This window comes from Phaethon aethereus, assembly GCF_964289735.1.
Source record: "Phaethon aethereus genome assembly, chromosome: 3".
NCBI classification, from domain to species: Eukaryota; Metazoa; Chordata; class Aves; order Phaethontiformes; family Phaethontidae; genus Phaethon; species Phaethon aethereus.
The window spans coordinates 61759266-61776806 of record NC_138576.1 but is presented as its reverse complement, the minus strand read 5'-3'; the positions used below and the strand labels follow the sequence as shown (position 1 = coordinate 61776806).

General features: G+C 42.6%; 1 protein-coding gene across 1 annotated transcript in view; it reads left to right on the top strand.

The window, feature by feature from the left end:
• THEMIS (thymocyte selection associated) overlaps positions 1-17541 on the top strand; it is a gene marked incomplete at its 5' end in the record, with an annotated part of 79802 nt that overhangs the window by 21711 nt on the left and 40550 nt on the right. Inside the window, 2 exons of the mRNA XM_081998176.1 lie at positions 2820-3278; positions 7629-8674. Coding sequence (XP_081854302.1) covers positions 2820-3278; positions 7629-8674 — 1505 coding nt within the window. The remainder of the gene's footprint in view (positions 1-2819; positions 3279-7628; positions 8675-17541) is intronic.

Sequence of the window (17541 nt, the reverse complement as noted above, 5' to 3'; positions counted from 1 at the left end):
GAAACCTGCTTTCCAACACAGGATGCCCATGAGTTTGTGGCTGAAATAGATGGCTTACAAATAGCTTCGTAGTCCCAGCAAATTTAGTAGACCCTGAGTCTGTGGTCAAACTCATAGAGAAGAATGTTTCTCATACCTGTCCGTTGCCAAATATTTCAACTGGGAATGGTTTTTTAACATAGCTTATGAAGGTTTTTTAATGCAATTCTGGAGGTTTTCTGGGGGCAATAGACGTGTTCCTGTATCACAGATGGGTAAATATAGTTATTGCCTTTGGGATACATCATATGTACTTTAAATATATTTTTTAATGAAGACTATTTCTACTTGCTTTCTCCCAGCAGTGCCAGGATATGATGCCCATCTTGTGCTTGCAAAGCATGACACCAGAACACTGTTTGGGGGATGCTGTCTTTTCCACAATTTCAGCTTATCAATGGTGCCTTGTTACTGCGATATTTTCTAAATGCTGATAAACCAGTTTGTCTTGATCTTCACTGACACCTCCAGTAGTGATTAGGACAGGGGTAGCTAACTTGCTTGTTAGTAATTGTTAAAATCGTTAAAATAATTGTGTTAAAAACATGTGAGAAATATAAAAAATATCAGAAAGAGATAAAACAGCATGTTGAAGTTGTTCTTTGTACTTGTGCAGCTACATTCATGGATGGGGCTTCCTTGCAGCCTGGAAAAAAAGCTTGGAGGCTTTTCTGTAGTGCTGCAGTGAGGACATATATGTAGAGTGTGTATTTGCACAAGGGTACTAATTTTACACAGGAAAAGCTAACTGTCATACAGACAACCATGAAGGCATAGAATTGCACAAAGCAGTGAAGTAGGCACAACTAGTGACTATTTCTGCAGTAGATCAACCAGGCTATTACTGCTTAGGCTGCTGACAAGCCCTCAGAGCTGTTAGTTCCCACAGTTCCTAGTGGTCTCATGGGATACCTAGAACCAAACATGCCCAATCTGGTGACAAATTCAGTTAAAAGCTATTCAACAGACAGAATCTTAATAATATCTCCTTTAACAAGAAGGGTGCTAAAGCTATGATTTGAAAGTAGTGAGTGAAGCAAGAATCACAGCAATTCTGGGGGGGGGGGGGAGAAAGGCTGTTGTGATGGAGGGAATGGTTTGATTTTAAAGAACACAATCTTAAGGAGCCCCTGCTTCCATGCAGGTCCCTCAGTTGTGTTGATTGTGGCCAGTGGGTGAAACTTAGTAAGGGAAAATGTGTGGGAGAAAATAAGCAATTTGGACATTATTTTTAACTGAAGCAATCTCCCGATCTGATTTGTTAAACAATCCCACTATCAGAGGAGATCTAGAGAAGGCAGTGAGTGTCTTCCCAACATCTAACAGGAACTGTGTTCTGGCAGCAACCCACCTTGCTGAGACCCTGGTATCTGCTGGGGCATCCTTCCCTTTTCTCATACTCTGGTTCCCACAAGAAGAGAGTAATATCCAGTGTGGACCAAGCTCCCACACTAGACAGCTGGGGGCAGGTGGATGGGACACTTAAACCTTTGTAGACATGGCAGAAACCACTAATGAGATGTGGAGCTGCCATGAAAGAGTCTCTAGTGGTGCCAAGGAGCACTCCTTGAGTCCCCATCCCATGCCAGGGTGGGAGTATTCCTCTACCACAAAGATACAGTGCCCCTTGTGTGGTCCAGGGGAGGCAATAGTGTGGAGCAGTGGGTCCATTGGGTTTCTGCTAGTTGGCTTTGGGAGAAGGAAGGAGAAAAGGCATCAGTGATCAGGGAGCTTGGCTGCTTTGTCATTGTAACTGTAGCCACCAGCTAACTTGTGTGAGTCCCCTTGGCTTGCAAACTTGGCCTAGGGATAACCTCTATGTTCAGTTATATTCACTCGGAAGCCAGCCTTAGTCAGTGCCTGTCCCAGGAAGCTGCAATGTAATTCCACAAGGCAACATTCACACTGCGGCGCCTGGGGAAGAAGACAGCTGAATCACACAGTTCAGCTAAACCCCACTGTTTAGTCCTCTCAACCTTCCACTTCATCTTCCTCTATAAAGACACTCACGCAAATATAGAAATGCACACATTTTTCTTGCCATGTGGACTCTTAATGAGACAGCTCCACGGGGCATGATTAACATGAGATAATAATGTCCCTAGGGGATAGGGAAGCTGAGATGCAGCTTCTGCCTTGCAGAACTTCAGCGCTTTAATTGCCTTGTGATGGCCACAGTGCTACAACATCCAAACTTTGAATTACTCCATCTGGTGCTCTGGGTTATCAGATATGCTAGCATCAATTTCCTTTGCTCATTCTTATCTGTAGGTGCTACTTTTTTATTTGTGATGTGTCTTTAAACATCCTTGGTCTAGGAATCCCCAGTCTGTGTGTATAAGAATGCATAGTACAATGTTTAGCCAGAAACTTTATCCTGCATTTCACTGATGAAATTTCACTGTTGCTCTTCCTCATACCATGTCTCCATTTTTTTTCTTAAAGGTTGATTTCCTGAGAAGACAGATAAAAATTTAAGATGTTTTTTCTTTTTTTTTTCTGTAGCAAAGAAAATAACTTTTTTCTCTTTTTACCATGGACGTAAAAATGCTGGATGTCAGAAATTAGCTGCAGAGTAGAAAGGGCTAATTCCAGCCATCTACGATTTCTATTGTGTAGTTGATATTACCTTTATAGAGTCACATTTCTAGCAACCAAACTATCAGGTATGAATTGTTTGATGTGTTTTCCTCCCCATTTTTATTGCATTCACAGTCTAAAATTTGGCATAGCTTCCTTTATATATTTCCCTTCTTATAATGCAAGTTTTCTGTTCTTAGGTCTTTATAAGGTTGTGGCAGATAAAACTCCATATGGCAGCATTGAAGAAATTACACGAAAAGTCTCTATTGGGCCAACAAGATTTGGCCATCCATGTTTCTACAGCCCTGAGGATATAAAATTGGCAAACCTCACTATCAAACATGGTGAACAGATCACCTTCAACTCTGTGGAAGAGGTCAATGGAATGATGGCTGTGAACTGTGGTGTGGTCAGAAATAACCAGTCTCATTCATTTACTTTGCCCCTTTCACAAGAAGGAAAATTCTACGAGTGTGAAGATGACCAGATATACACCCTAAAAGAGATTGCAGAATGGAAAATCCCTAAGTGCAGAAAACGGATTGTCAAACTTTCCAATACTTTACATACGTGGGACTCCTCTAGCCTACTTCCTGAGAATTTTGATGGCTGCTTGATTCTCACGCCTGTCTATGAAGTGCAGGCAGTAATGAAATGTAAGTAGGAATCAAAGTCAATGTTCTGTTCATCTCTATATAGCAAAATACCCTTCAATATATAAAGTTTCCTTAAAATAGGCAGGAAGGATTCCGTTTGGTCAAAAATTCCTGACCCATATTTGCCACTGATACTAGTTTCAAGATGAAGAAAGATAAAAATATTGCCTTTTTTATTCCTTTATCAGCTGTTAATTCAGATAGTTACCTTGTATTTCTTTCTCTTGCCATTTTATTGATCACTACAATTAAATCATCATTGCAAAGAAATACATTGCATAGTGAAAAAGTGGAGCTTAGGTATTCTGTTCAGTTTCAACTTTTCTTTCTTTGCGTGTCAGACTTCCACCATGGAGAAGCCACTTGATCATTTATGGCTATGGCTAGGGGTAGAGGAAAAATATAGATGTATGTGTTGTAACACACTCAACTACCATTTATTTTTCAAAATGAGGATGCTGCAGAACGTAAAACATACTATTTTACTCTATTACAGAAACAAATATCAATAGAATATAAATAGAAAAGACTTATGGACAATTTCTGAAACCTCTAGGTTTGAGGAAACAGGAATATATTAGAAAACCAGTATCTTTAAAAGCTGTAATTTATGTTATGAGTTTTTATTAAAAAGCAAAATTTCTTTGTTCATAGCACGTTATCACTGTTCCAGCTGTTCCACCAAAAAATTAAAACTGCTGTGTTCTGTTCTTACGAATGTCTATATCTATGTCTTACTTTAAATCTGTAGTGAAATTAGTCGCTGGAATAAAATTAGAAGGTGTGCAAGGGTATAAGTACACAGTGAAATGCTCCTGAATTATGGTGACTTTGAATAGCCAAGCTGCAGTAATGACCTCTTTGTGCGTGCATAGCGTACCTTCTCTGAACTGAGATACCTACCTAAACAAAAAAACAGCTTAAGACAAAATGTTTCACTGGAAGTGTCCGAAAAACGTGTAGACGAGGCACTTCAGGACATGGTTTAGTGGGCATGGTGATGTTGGGTTGATGGTTGGACTTGATGGTCTTAAAGGTCTTTTCCAACCTTAACGATTCTGTGATTCTGCGACTCTGACCTTGCTTGAGGACAGCCCAGGCAGTAGATGGAAAATTGCTGCAATTCTACGTGTTGATGCACCCATCCTGTTAAAGTCTGCAGGATAGGAGTTTAGCTTTTGTGACGGTTTTGCTGCCTGTTGTGTTTACTAGGAGCAAACCAGTGAGCTCCATAGAAATGAAATCCTCACAGAAATATGTCATTCATGAGGATATTAAGCTGGAAATCTTTTCACAATCGAGCTTTCTCTGATGAATGATGTAAGTAAATGGATAAAAGAGAAAGGAAAAAAGTGGGAAGATACTGTTAGCACAATATGCTGTAGAATCATAGAACGGTTTGTGTTGGAAGGGACCTTTAAAGGCCATGTAGTCCACACCCCCCTGCAATGAGCAGGGACATCTGCAACTAGATCAGGTTGCTCAGAGCCCCATCCAGCCTGACTTGGAATGTTTCCAGGGACGGGGCATCTACCACCTCCCCGGGGAACCTACAGTTGTTAAATGCTTATCCATGAGACATTCAGCTGTGCTTGCTATGTGATTTAATGTGTGAGTTTGGAAAGTATATCTTCACAAGATAAAGTACTTTGTTTTCTACAACTCTAGCTAGATTCAAGAATCTAGCCCACCTCCTGAATCTCCTGGATTCACTTAGGTGTATTCCTATAGCCACTTAAATATATGTGCAGAATCAATAAGAATTTAATGTTTCTAAAAAGCTTTCAGAAGATTCAGAAACGTTTGGTATTCACTTGTCTTCCAATCAGATATTCCAATAAGAGTTGTATTTATTGATTTTATTTCACCCATTTATGTTTCATAATGTGCTCAACATTTAAGAAGCATTAAATATGTCCTAAATAACTATGTAATACAAACTTGAAAAGAAAGCTTCATGGTACATGATTAGCTACTTTCTTGTGGACCATGAAAAATGGATTTTCTCAATTTTTAGAAGAACTATAAATAGACACAAGATAAAGTATAAGAAATACTAACCATATTTCAATATAAAAGATTCCTGATAAGAGGAATAACAGATTACACTTTCACAGGCTGTGGGCAGGAATTCTCTATACTTCTAATTTTTAATAATGGACAAATTCTGTGTGTGGAACTCCCCAAAATGCTCATAGAAAACTTTCATTTTCACTAGTCATTCCTCCTTCATTGACTTTCCCTTGTGGTGCTTAGGATGCTTCTCACCTGAAGGTGTCAATGTGAGAAAAGCAGAGTTGGCATAAACAGATCCTGAATCACGATCATAAAACTATCGTATAAAATACATCTGATACCAACTTTTAGGTATAAAATATTGGTATGTTCTGCTGCAAAGGAGTGTGAATCCAGGATATACTATCTTTGTGTGCAGGTCTATGCAAAATAAGTCTTACTGAAGAGAGTCATTAAATATTATTTGCTTGTTAAATTTTACTGCCCTGGTCAGTGATCTGTGGTGTCACTGATCTGGAGCCAAATTCTTAAACAAGCCTTAATTGCATAGTCAGCTTTGTGCTTGGAAGCCTTGCATCCAAAATTTTGCAAGTTCAGTTGGGATAAAAGAGTTGTTGTTCCCCGTCAGACTGTTAAACGCAATGGCTCAGTTCTGATGGTGAATAAAACCAGATGCCATAGAAAAAGATCCAAGAGTTCCACAGAGGACCACTATACTAGAGATTTCTTCATTCATTAACAATAAACTTAGACTTTGTTATACATAGGTTTTTCCTTCTTTTCAAAGTTATATTATTTCATAATAATTATAGATGTTTTCATTATTCTTATAAATATCAAAATATCTTATTCATTCCAGACTTGACACAGCAACATGTGTTAATGGGTTCAAATGCTATTTATCCATTAAAGATGTTAATTTAGTGGTCAATGGCTCAATGTCCAGATGGAGATTGGTGATGAGTGGTATATGAGGGGTCTGTGTTGGCACCAGTACAGTTTAATATCTTCATCAATGACACAGACAGTGGGATTGAGCACACCCTCAGCAAATTTGCAGAAGACACAAAGCTGAGTGGTGCGGTTGACATGCCTGAGGGATGGGATACCATCCATAAGGACCTGGACAAGCTCAAGGAATGTGAACATCATGAGGTTCAACAAGGCCAAGTGCAGGGTCCTGCACCTGGGTTGGGGCAACCCTTGGTATCAGTACAGGCTGGGGGATGAAGGGGATGAGAGCAGACCTGCTGAGAAGGACTTGGGGGTACTGGTGGATGAAAAGCTGGACATGAGCCCAGAAGGCCAACCATATCCTGGGCTGCATCCAAAGAAGTGTGGCCAGCAAGTCAAAGGAGTTGATTCTGCCCCTTTACTCCATTCTGCTGAGACCCTACCTGGAATACTGCATCCAGCTCTGGAGCCCTCAGCACAGGAAAGACATGGACCTGTTGGACCAGGTCCAGAGTAGGGCCACAAAAATGACCAGAGGGATGGAACACCTCTTTATGAGGACAGGCTGAGACAGTTGGGGCTGCTCAGCCTGGAGAAGAGAAGGCCCCAGGGAGACCTTATTGCAATACTTTCAGTACTTAAAGGGGGCTTATAAGAAATCTGGAGAGGGACAAGGCCCTGTAGCAATAAGACAAGAGGTGATGGTTTTAAACTAAAAGAGGACAGATTTTGACTAGATAGAAGGAAGAAAGTTTTCATAGTGAGAGTGGTGAAACACTGGCCCGGGTTGCCCAGAGGGGTGGTAGATGCCCCGTCCCTGGAAACATTCCAGGTCGGGTTGGACGGGGCTCTGAGCAACCTGATCTAGTTGCAGATGTCCCTGCTTACTGCAGGGGGGTTGGACTAGATGACCTTTAAAGGTCTGTTCTGACCCAAACTGTTCTATGATTCTATGATTCTATGATTTGATGTTCCGGTACCCATTTCTTTGGAGAAACCATTTACTATGCAATAAAAGAATAGAAATACTCAAGAAAAAGAGTTTGATAAGATAAACAACTGATTAAACTTGGAGGTGCTGTGAGAAAGATAGTGAACTATATTTTTTCCCCTTTCCTTTTTCTTAAACTTTTGTTCACTTACATACCTTATTCTTATCTCCTCTTGTTTCGCTCTTCCTTTGTGAGGTCTCCTGCATATCTGATAGCCATATATCTCAAATTAAAACAGTCAAACTTTGGCCCTATTAATTGTGCTTGTTAACACATGAAGGTGCACACCTCAGGGAAGTTACTTTTAGTATCTGGCCAACAGGATATGTATATTTTATTCCAATGTCAGTTTAAAAACAAAAACCAATGTATTTCTTTTTCTTTTCAGTTCGAAAGGACATAGTTCATATCCTCTCAGATCTAGATGTTGAGGTCAAGGATATAACAGACTGTTCCGATATAAACTCTTTCCTTCAGCCACTGTCTTTGGAAGATGTATTTGAGAGAACAAGCAAGGAATTTCCTATGGTTGCTGAGATAATGGAAGGACCTTCAGGAAGCCAAAAACCTTATAACTTATTGCATACAGGGAAAGAGATCATCATCTACAAAAAGTACCAGGCAACAAGAGTCTTAGCCTCTGAGATCAGAAGTGATTCTCCCAAAAGACATTTTTTAATCCCTATGAGCTACAAAGGAAAGTTCAAGAGAAGACCTCGAGAATTTCCAACTGCCTATGACTTAGAGATAGCAAGAAGTGAAAAGGAACAGCTTCATGTTGTAGCAACTAAAGCCTTTGATTCCCCTCATAGAGAGCTTTTTTCTGTTTCTGTTGGAGATCAGTTTCTAGTTCAGCAATGCCAGACTAGTGAAGTTCTGTATGAGGGAAGAAAGAAAGTCATAGACGTTTTAGCTTGTGAACAAATACTAAGTGATACATATAAGAAAGTGCTTCTCCCTATGTACATGGAAGGTGGCTTTGTGGAAGTGATTCATGACAAGAAACAGTACCAGCTTTCTGAGATTTGCAAAGAATTTCCTTTGCCTTTTAATGTCAAAGTGTCTGTGAGGGACCTTTCTGTTGAGGAAGATGTCTTGGCTGCTGTGCCTGGGCTGCAGTTTGAAGAAGAAATCACAGACTCTTATTTGCTGATCAGTGGCACCAGCAGTCCAGTGGAGAGCTGGGAGATTCCTGTATATCGCTTAAACATGTCAGTCCATTTGCTCAGCAAAGATATCCAGACAGTTGTACCTCCTGTGACTAAGACAACAGTGGAAGAGATCAGCGAAGAGCAGTACTATATGGTGCGAAGATATGAAAACCAAACACTTCACCCACCACCCAGGCCTCCCAAAAAGCCAACGACACTTTCACCAAAACCGGTTTTTGCAGTCCCTAAGCATAGCATGTCTGATGTACTACAGGCTCCAAAGGTAAGGTATCCCATCTTGTCTTTGAATCTCTTACAATCATAGGTCATGTTCTGTCAGTTTACAGCCTCCATTTCACTGGTGTGTCCTTATGGCATATACACAGATGGCTCTCAGTTCCCTGTAACAGGCAAATTAGCCATTATAGACAGCAATGGCTAAAATCTCCAGTGTGTGTTAACTGATCCATGAAAAACAACGGAACCATGCCGACTCACAGCAGAAAGCTTGGCCATATAATTTTGCATGGATAATCCTTTACTGCATCAATGCAAAAGTAAAGGGAAAGACTTGAAGAGGCTGTACTTAAGTCTTTATTAAGGGGAAACATATGCTTTTGTGATGTAAAGATAATTTTGCTCAGCTGGAAACAGCAGAATTAAATTCACAGAAAGTCCGGTTGTATAGCTATTTTTGACTGCATGATTTTGCACTTACCCAAGTGGCAAATAGATTTGGAATTAAAAGGGCAGCCATTTTAGAATAACACTTGATGTTAAGAAAGAAGTGCCCCTTCTAGGACAATTTTCTTCATTGCCTTTTAACCAAAGGCAATGCAATTTTTCATTAATTTTTGTGTTGGGTCTGGCTGAGATGTAGTTAATTTACTTCACAGCAGCCAGTAAGATACTGTGTTTTGGATTTCTGACTAAAACAACATTGATAACACACCGGTGTTTTGGCTGTTGTACAGCAGTGCACTCACGGTGTCAAGGTCTTCTCTTTTTCCCAGGCGGCCTGCCCCACACCAGCAAGGAGGCTGGGGGTGGGCAAGAGGTTGGGAGGGAACACAGATGGGACAGCTGACCCCAGCTGACCAAAGGGACCTTCCATGACATGTAATGCCATGCTCAGCAATAAAAACTGAGGGAGTGGTTGGTCTGAGAAGGTAGCCGCAGCTGAGAGACTGGCTGGACATCAATCTGCTTGTGGGAGGTGGTGAGTGACTGCCCTTACATTGCTGGGGTTTTTTATCTCTTTCCTTCACTTATTAAACTGTCTTTATCTCCACCCATGAGTTCTCTGCTTTTGCTGTTATCATTCTTTCTCCTGATGAGATCATCATCCTGATGTCAGGGGGGCGTGAGTATCTGGGTGGGTGCATGTGTTGAAAGGATCAAAGAAAGGCACCTTGATGGACTTTGATGAGAGAGTCTCTCCAGGACCTATCTAACTTAGGTTGCAGTTGCTCTCACATGCAAATACAAATTCCCTACAGAGGAAGAAGGAAAAACATTGGAAATACTTTCAGGTCACTGTATTGTGATTGTGCTGCACTTTAAATGCAATGTAACTCATGGAATTATATTTTGGGAGGTTCAAGGAAAGTTATTTTTTGTGTTGTTATCAAATTAAGATCCAGTTGTAGCCACTGTGGAAGGGGAACCTTTGTGAGTACCTCTTCTTGCCTGCTGGAGGTGTTCCTCTCCTCAGTGCTAATTCCAAGACCACATGCAGGTCCACAGCTCCCCATAGCCGGCTGAATATGAGCCGGCAGTGTGCCCAGGTGGCCAAGAAGGCCAACAGCGTCCTGGCCTGTATCAGAACTAGTGTGGCCAGCAAGAGTAGGGAAGTGATCGTGCCCCTGTACTCAGCATGGTGAGGCCACACCTCGAATACTGTGTTCAGTTTTGGGCCCCTCACTACAAGAAGGATGATGAGGTGCTGGAGCGTGTCCAGAGAAGGGCAACGAAGCTGGTGAGGGGGCTGGAGCACAAGTCTTATGAGGAGCGGCTGAGGGAACTGGGGTTGTTTAGCCTGGAGAAGAGGAGGCTGAGGGGAGACCTTATCGCTCTCTACAACTACCTGAAAGGGGGTTGTGGCTACGAGGGTGTTGGCGTCTTCTCCCAAGTAACTAGTGATTACTAGTTACTTGGGAATGGCCTCAAGTTGCACCAGGGGAGGTTTAGATTGGATATTAGGAAAAATTTCTTCACTGAGAGGGTGGTCAGGCATTGGAACAGGCTGCCCAGGGAGGTGGTGGAGTCGTCATCTCTGGAAGTGTTCAAAAAACTTGTGGATGTGGCACTTCAGGACATGGTTTAGGGAACATGGTGGTGCTGGATTAATGGTTGGACTTGATGATCTTGAAGGTCCTTTCCAAACTAGTGATTCTGTGATTCTGTGATTCTGTGATAGGTCCTGGGAGACGGTTAGGAAAAGTGAATGGGTAAGGTGGGTCCCCTCAGGTAAGGGTAATACAGCAAAATGCGGTGTCATTTTCTTCTCTCTTTACTTGTACTGCGGAAACTTCTTTTCTGCTAGTTTGTACAGTGAACCTTGCAGCAGCTTAGATAAGCCATCCGGTTAGGCTAGGGAGGATACACGAAAAACTGGTCCCTGGAGCTAACAGGCAAGCTGTCAGCCTGGCACCAGCCTGGGGTACGTAACTGGGGAAGAACTCCCTGAAGTTGCGTTTCTGGCAGACCCGTACCCTTGTCAGGAGGACTCAGGTTGCAGTTACTGATGGCTGTGTGTGGAAAGCAATAGGTAGATGCTGACTCTAGAGTAGACTCGTGCAGAAGATAATATTTTCCTGAAGTGAGGAGAGAGCAATAAGCACAGGAGAGGGATGAGCTGAGGTTCCTTTGCACATTCATGAGTGAGAGTGACCTTAGACTGCAGCTGTCCAGACGAAGAAATGCATTTAAGCAGGCTGTTCCAGAGGACAGTCTTTGTCATGTGCTTGTTATAAATAAATAATAAACTGCAGTCAGAACGCTTAGACTTATGCAGATTCGTAAATCTCCTTCCCTGGAAAGGTGAAACAAGTAGAGATCCCTTATTCATAAGATTAAACACCCTGAGCTGTAACATAACAGGTTGAAAGTCTCACAGAGTGCATTCTCTCCTCTATCCTGAGCAACGCGAATCCTCTGAGAGGACGTGGACGGTGGCGGATAGGCTCTGCCTCGGCCGCTCTGCCAGCCACGGCGGTAGGGGAGACTGCATTTTCTTCTACATCTATCAGGGGTGTCTGAGGGTTCAGAAAGCTGGAGGCCGTGCCGAACTGATAAATGGCCTTCTTTGCATATTTTGTGACTATGCATAGTCTTATTTGCATAAGTAACAGACAAATGTCCTAATGAGCCGAACTTAAGCCTGACAAAGTGGCAGCTTGGAATAAGCTTTAGTGCTGCGTGAGTTGCTGCGCTCCTCCCGCAGGCAGCTCCCTGCCTGGTGCTTAGGGAGCCCTGGCTGCTTGCTGGAGGGTGGTGAGCGACTTCCTTGCCCACCAGCTGGGAAGCTCTGTTTGGCTTGCTGCTCCAGGATTAAATGCTGCTGCTGCGTGAGTCCACAGAGGACTAGGATCTGGCTGTTTTATGCCAATACCTGAGGATGCTCTGCGAGGGTGGGTCACCTCTAGCTACAGCGTGTGCTTTGATCGCCTCTTAGCTCACAGCAAGGCTGTGAGGGCAGAGAGGCTCCAGCTGTCTCTGCCTGCTGTTCTCCGACCCTGCTAAGGGAACACGAGGGCCAGGAGCAGGATTGTATGTTTCACTGTGTACTTTTGGTCACCTTAGTTGCTGAATTGTATGAGATCAGCAGCCTCTGGAACCTCAGATGGGTGCAAAACCTGCCCCCGCTTGTGTGCAAGGTGCAGTGCTGCAGAGAGATGGATGTTTGCACAGTTCAGCAAAGTCCAGAGACAACAGATGAATTCTCAAACATAATATAGCTGCATTAACCAAGCACTCTGTTCAGTCTCTTCATGGGGCTAATTAAGTTGGCTTGGCTCCTGCTGACACAGCTTTCACTTCTAGAGCCTGGGGATCTCTCCTCTCCCCTCCACAAGTAAAGTGTAAAATTTCCCTTTTCCCTCTCATCTGATCATTTTGTTTGGGTAGGAAACATCCAGACCACATATGCTTGCAATTTTGTATTATTTGTTAATTGACTAAACAAAGGCAAACCCCAAGAAAATATATGCAAACTAAACAAATGAAACCAAATAGTATGTATCAAATGATGAAATTAATCTGATATTTCAGATATCACATATCTATCTAATATCAATATCAGATAGCAGATATCTATCTAATAACCAATACCACCTCTACTCACTCTACCCTCAACTGAGGACAGCAATGACAAAACAGCGATTATACCCTTTGTTTAATGGTAAAATGTAGGGTACAAGCAGTCGTTCACAAGAAATCCATATTTTCCTCACTGGAATCATTGGAATAAAGTCCTCAAGGGGCTCTAACTGCCATGTTGAATTAAATAGCTTAAGCCATTAATTTTCTGATTTGTGAGCTTAGCTAGAAAATGAGAATGACCTAATAAAACCCAAAAGTTAATGCTACTCATTTGAGAATGGAGCACCTCACTCTCTTGCCAAGTTGATCCTGGAGAGAAGTTCCCGTGGGAGGAACCAGTCAGGACCTCATCTTCTTGAAATTAAAATTCATTTAAAAAGAACAAGCCATATGTGCCTGTTCTTTCCACAGTTAGAACCACCACAGTGGATATAACAAACCAAGTTTTCACTTAGTAACTCCAGAGTAAGATTTCAGGTGGGACCCTGAACAAAAGAGGTTTGAAAATTGTTTCCTAAAATTTCCTTAGGCTTTTTACCCTGCTACCTAGCTACCTACTGTTTCCTCCCCTTCAAGGGGATTCAAGCAGCAAATGTTTTCTAGCTTTCTTTTTGCCTATCAGTTCAAGCAGTAAATACCTTACAGATTTTAAAAGGTGTTAATATATGTCCCTCAATGGCTTTGTTTTAAATTGAAACAAACAAAGAAGAGCCCACACCAAGTATTGCTAAGTGCATGTTAATCCTGGGGGAACATTAATCAAGGCATGGAAGGCCACAGTTCAGTCCCGATACTCCTAACTCCCCGATGGCACTAAGTGCACTGCTTATGGAATTAAAAAAGGCAGTATTTGGCTCCTGGTAAACAGAAAGAGAGGTTAGGTCCATCCAATGCTATTTTCAGTGCTCTGCTTAGGCATGTATCAGCCTGAGCAACAGTAGAATCAGTAAAATACTCCACAGCTTAAAGTTAGGATTGTTGCTAAATATCTTTATGAGTGTGGAACTGGAAAAGTCAGTCACAGGCAGTAATCTGCTCAGCTCTGGAAGGAAAGCTGAGAGAATTCCAGCTGGGGAAACTGGAATTTAATAAAATAGTAAGTATCAGGGCATGATAGTTGATCATCATTTTGTGCTAAGGTCCATTATCCTTCAAAAAGTCATTACAATGTTACGATATCAGGAACTTTCTTGCTTTTTTGCTTTTTATTTCAAAATTAAAATGAAAGAAAAATTATCACTTCCATCTGGCTTTGCAGTTCTACAAACTGAACTATCGAAATCTTCCATTAACATATTTATCACATCTGTCTCCACAGCAAAATGAAGACTTATCTGGAATTAAAGTGATAAGACATAAGCTGCATTTTTCAGCAAATGAGTTTTCCTGCAGCGCCTCCTTTCCTTCCTCCGAACTATTTCTTTTCTGCTTCCAGAGCATTTTTCATGGTTTTAAGGCCTTTGTAGAGTAGATTTAACGCACATATTTCTGCTGTGTAGCAAGAAAGTAACCTTCCTAAATAAATACATATTAGAAAATGCATGCAGGACAGCCAGCAAGGAATAAGTAAGAACAGACTTCAGGGATTAATAACCTTTTGGCACTGGAAATTAGGTAGGAAAGTGTGGTTCATTAGCACATGCAAAAATGTGTGTATGCAAATGTAAGAAAGAGAGTTTCTCTCTGACAGGTGCAGCACTGTGGCCGCTGAGGCTGCAGCTGTGCTTCCTCTTCCTCTCTTTTTTCTGTCCCCACTGAAGAGGAGGTCTCCCTCTCCCTGGAATCTCACCTTGCACCCTCTCTCTCCCCTCCTTCCCCATATCCCACGTGCTGTTTCTCCCTGTCACTTTCCAATAGCTTTGTCAGTCTCTAATAAATAGTGTGGGAAGGCTGGAAGCGCAGCCCTTACAGATTAATGACCATCCCGCGTTGTACTTGTGGCCAAGCTCTTGAAATCTCTCCAAGTCCCATCCCCACCTGGTGAATCAGGGCCAGTTGCCCCCCACTACTTTGTGCTGCAGCTTCTCGTTCCTCCGAGCGCTACACCCACACTGTGCCGCAGGGTCCTTTTCCTCCTAACACCCGTGCTGTGCCACACGTGCCTGATTTCGCCCAGACCCATACGTCTTGGGTCCCCCAGCACTGCACTTGTCATGTGCCCTTTAGCCCCCACAACTTATATGACCTTGGTTCCCCAGTCTTCTCCACTGCTTTCAGACAGGCTTGTCTTTTCCTCTTCCTTGTTTCTTCCCAACGCATCTTCCTCTTTGCTCTTCTCTCATGCTGTGAGCTGAAGCCAAGGCCACAGGCACTATCGGGTAGGAGCTGCAGGGACATCTCAAGTTGCAGATGGGTTTTCATCTCCTTCCCCAGCAGCACCTGTTCCAAACCACAGCAGAGCATCGGTCTTCAGCTAGGTTTTTAGGGGCAAAACTGGATCAGGCTGTAGGTGCTGACTGGTGTCAAACCATTTAATTCTCTCTTGTACGTTAGACAGTCTCAGCTGAAGGACTTTGTACTGGTGCTCTGTTGCAGAGATCCTTATAGCTATGTCCATACCTGGGGGCCGTGACCGTTTCCTGGGAACCCGCTATGCATCCTGATGCCATGCCGGGCTGAAGCCGGCTTGTGTGCTCTCCTACTTCATGTCCTGGGTTTCTCTGCAAAAGAAACCAAGCAGTGTTGGCAGGAGAAGCACTCTGATCTGGATGATGGGGGACCAGGACTGCCAGGTACCCTATGGACTCTGTATGAACCAACAGGAAGGAGTTAGAGGAGCAGAAAACCCTAAAGCCCCAGCTAATAAACGACTGGAGTTTTCCTGGTATTCTCAGTATGGACAGCTGGCATTAAGACCTCTTTCTCTTTTAAACAATACTAAAAGCTTAAAATTTCCACCAACAAGCATCAAGTCAGTAGTAGGCACTTACTGTGGATTGATGTTACTCTCAAAACCAAAATACAGTGGGGAAGATAGCAATGTGCCTGCCAGAAGGATGGGCAGTAGATGATTGCCTGAAAAACTAGCAGGGCGATCTGAGGTATAAGTAAGTCTCATTGCAGAAAGCCATTACTGCTACAGGAAATGCTGATATAGTACATGAAATTAAGGAAGGTACAGATGAACATTTGGATACGCTGACTGATGAAAATGCCAACTGGTTAAAAGCAAATTGCTTAATTTAGAGCTAAAAATGAATTACTTGGAGAACAAAGAGGAAAGAAATATCAAAATAAAAAGGATGCCCAGAAGAAATAAAAAATTGGACCACATGAAAATATGGAACCACTGATAAGAAGAAGGAAAATCCTGCATGGAGTGTTCGAGCCAACAGCCATTAGTGTCAGTAAGGGCAGAATTGGCTGACACTTTTTTTTCCTCTCTTGCAGAAAGTACATAATGTAACAAAACACATAACAGAACAAAATCACATCATTATGTATAATTATGAAGCAGGACAAAAAAAAAAAAAAAAATCCAAAATTCTAGGAAGCACTGCAGGAGAATAACTCTCCAAAAATATAACTTGCATGGTGGATCTGAAATAGTTTTTTTTTCAGCTGGGGTTCCAAGCAACCTGACTTTCCATGAGGCTGTTCTCCAGGCTGCTATCTATCCTTTGCCCTTCTCCTCGCGGCAAGAAGGTTGGGAAATCAAGTCCATGGATAGAGGGCTATTAAAGTGCCACCTATGATGGCCTGTATTTTGGTCTGTTCGGAAGTCACGGAAGGGTATTCCAGTTTAAACTGTCCAGAGATGCCCTACATGGCAATGAATCTCCAGCGGGAATCACAGTCCCTGTACGCCTGCGACGGCCGCCTGCAGCCGCGGCGGCGACCTGCCGGGCAGCTCCCCGGGCTCCCGCGCAGCCAGCTGCCGGAGCTCCAGGCAGCTGCCAGGCTCTCCGACTCCATCCCTGCTTAGGCACCTTCAGGGACTTTTCTGGGCTCGGAAGGCCAACTGGCATGAGGTGGCTGATGTCTCTGCTAGTAACTCTTTCGTTCTTCAGATTTGTGGGGCTGCTTGTGAACTGCGTACTGGGAGTGGGCCTTGGGGTGCTCTATCCCCCAGACCACTGCCAACTTGGGAAAGTGCTAGTTGGCACAGGTTGAAACTGAGCCCAGGGATGTTTAATCAACTAATGTTGACATAGCATCTGCTAGAAGAGAAAAAAAAAAAAGACGAGACGCTCATCAGAGTCACTAAAATGTTGTACGTGGTCAATGTAAAAGAAAGCACTGACATTTCCCATTTACATTATGCCTTCCTTCATGAAATTCAGTCTTTTGCAGTACTGTCAGAGCTGGGCATCCCAGAACTGAAAGCATCCCAGAAGGTTGGGATTATGCTTTGAAATATATTGCCCCATGAAATGAAATGAGAAATGTGCTGTCAGTGTGACAGCAGGGTCAAATCCGAAAGGACCTGTAGGCATGACTCACATTTTCCAGAGAGTCCTTGCAGTGAGGAATTGAGTGAAACAGGGAGTGCTGTGGAGAGACTCATCAAATCCATTAAAATTCATAAAGACAATCTGAATCCTGGGCTTTTCCCTCTCAGCTTTTTGAACATGTTAGTCCATAGACATGACATAAAAAAGCATGGTGATAATAAAATTAATAGTGAGGTTTATCAGTTATTATATGAGTGAGCTTTTAAAGGCTGAAAAACAATGCATTTAATGTCTTTACTGCGAAAATTAACTCTCCTTCTTTATGGATAGAGGTGTATAATTTACACTGAACTTTGTCAAGGTATTTAACGGCATTATGTTCTTGTTCTACCTCAGGACACGAGATATTTTTACTGGTAAATATTTTAAATGG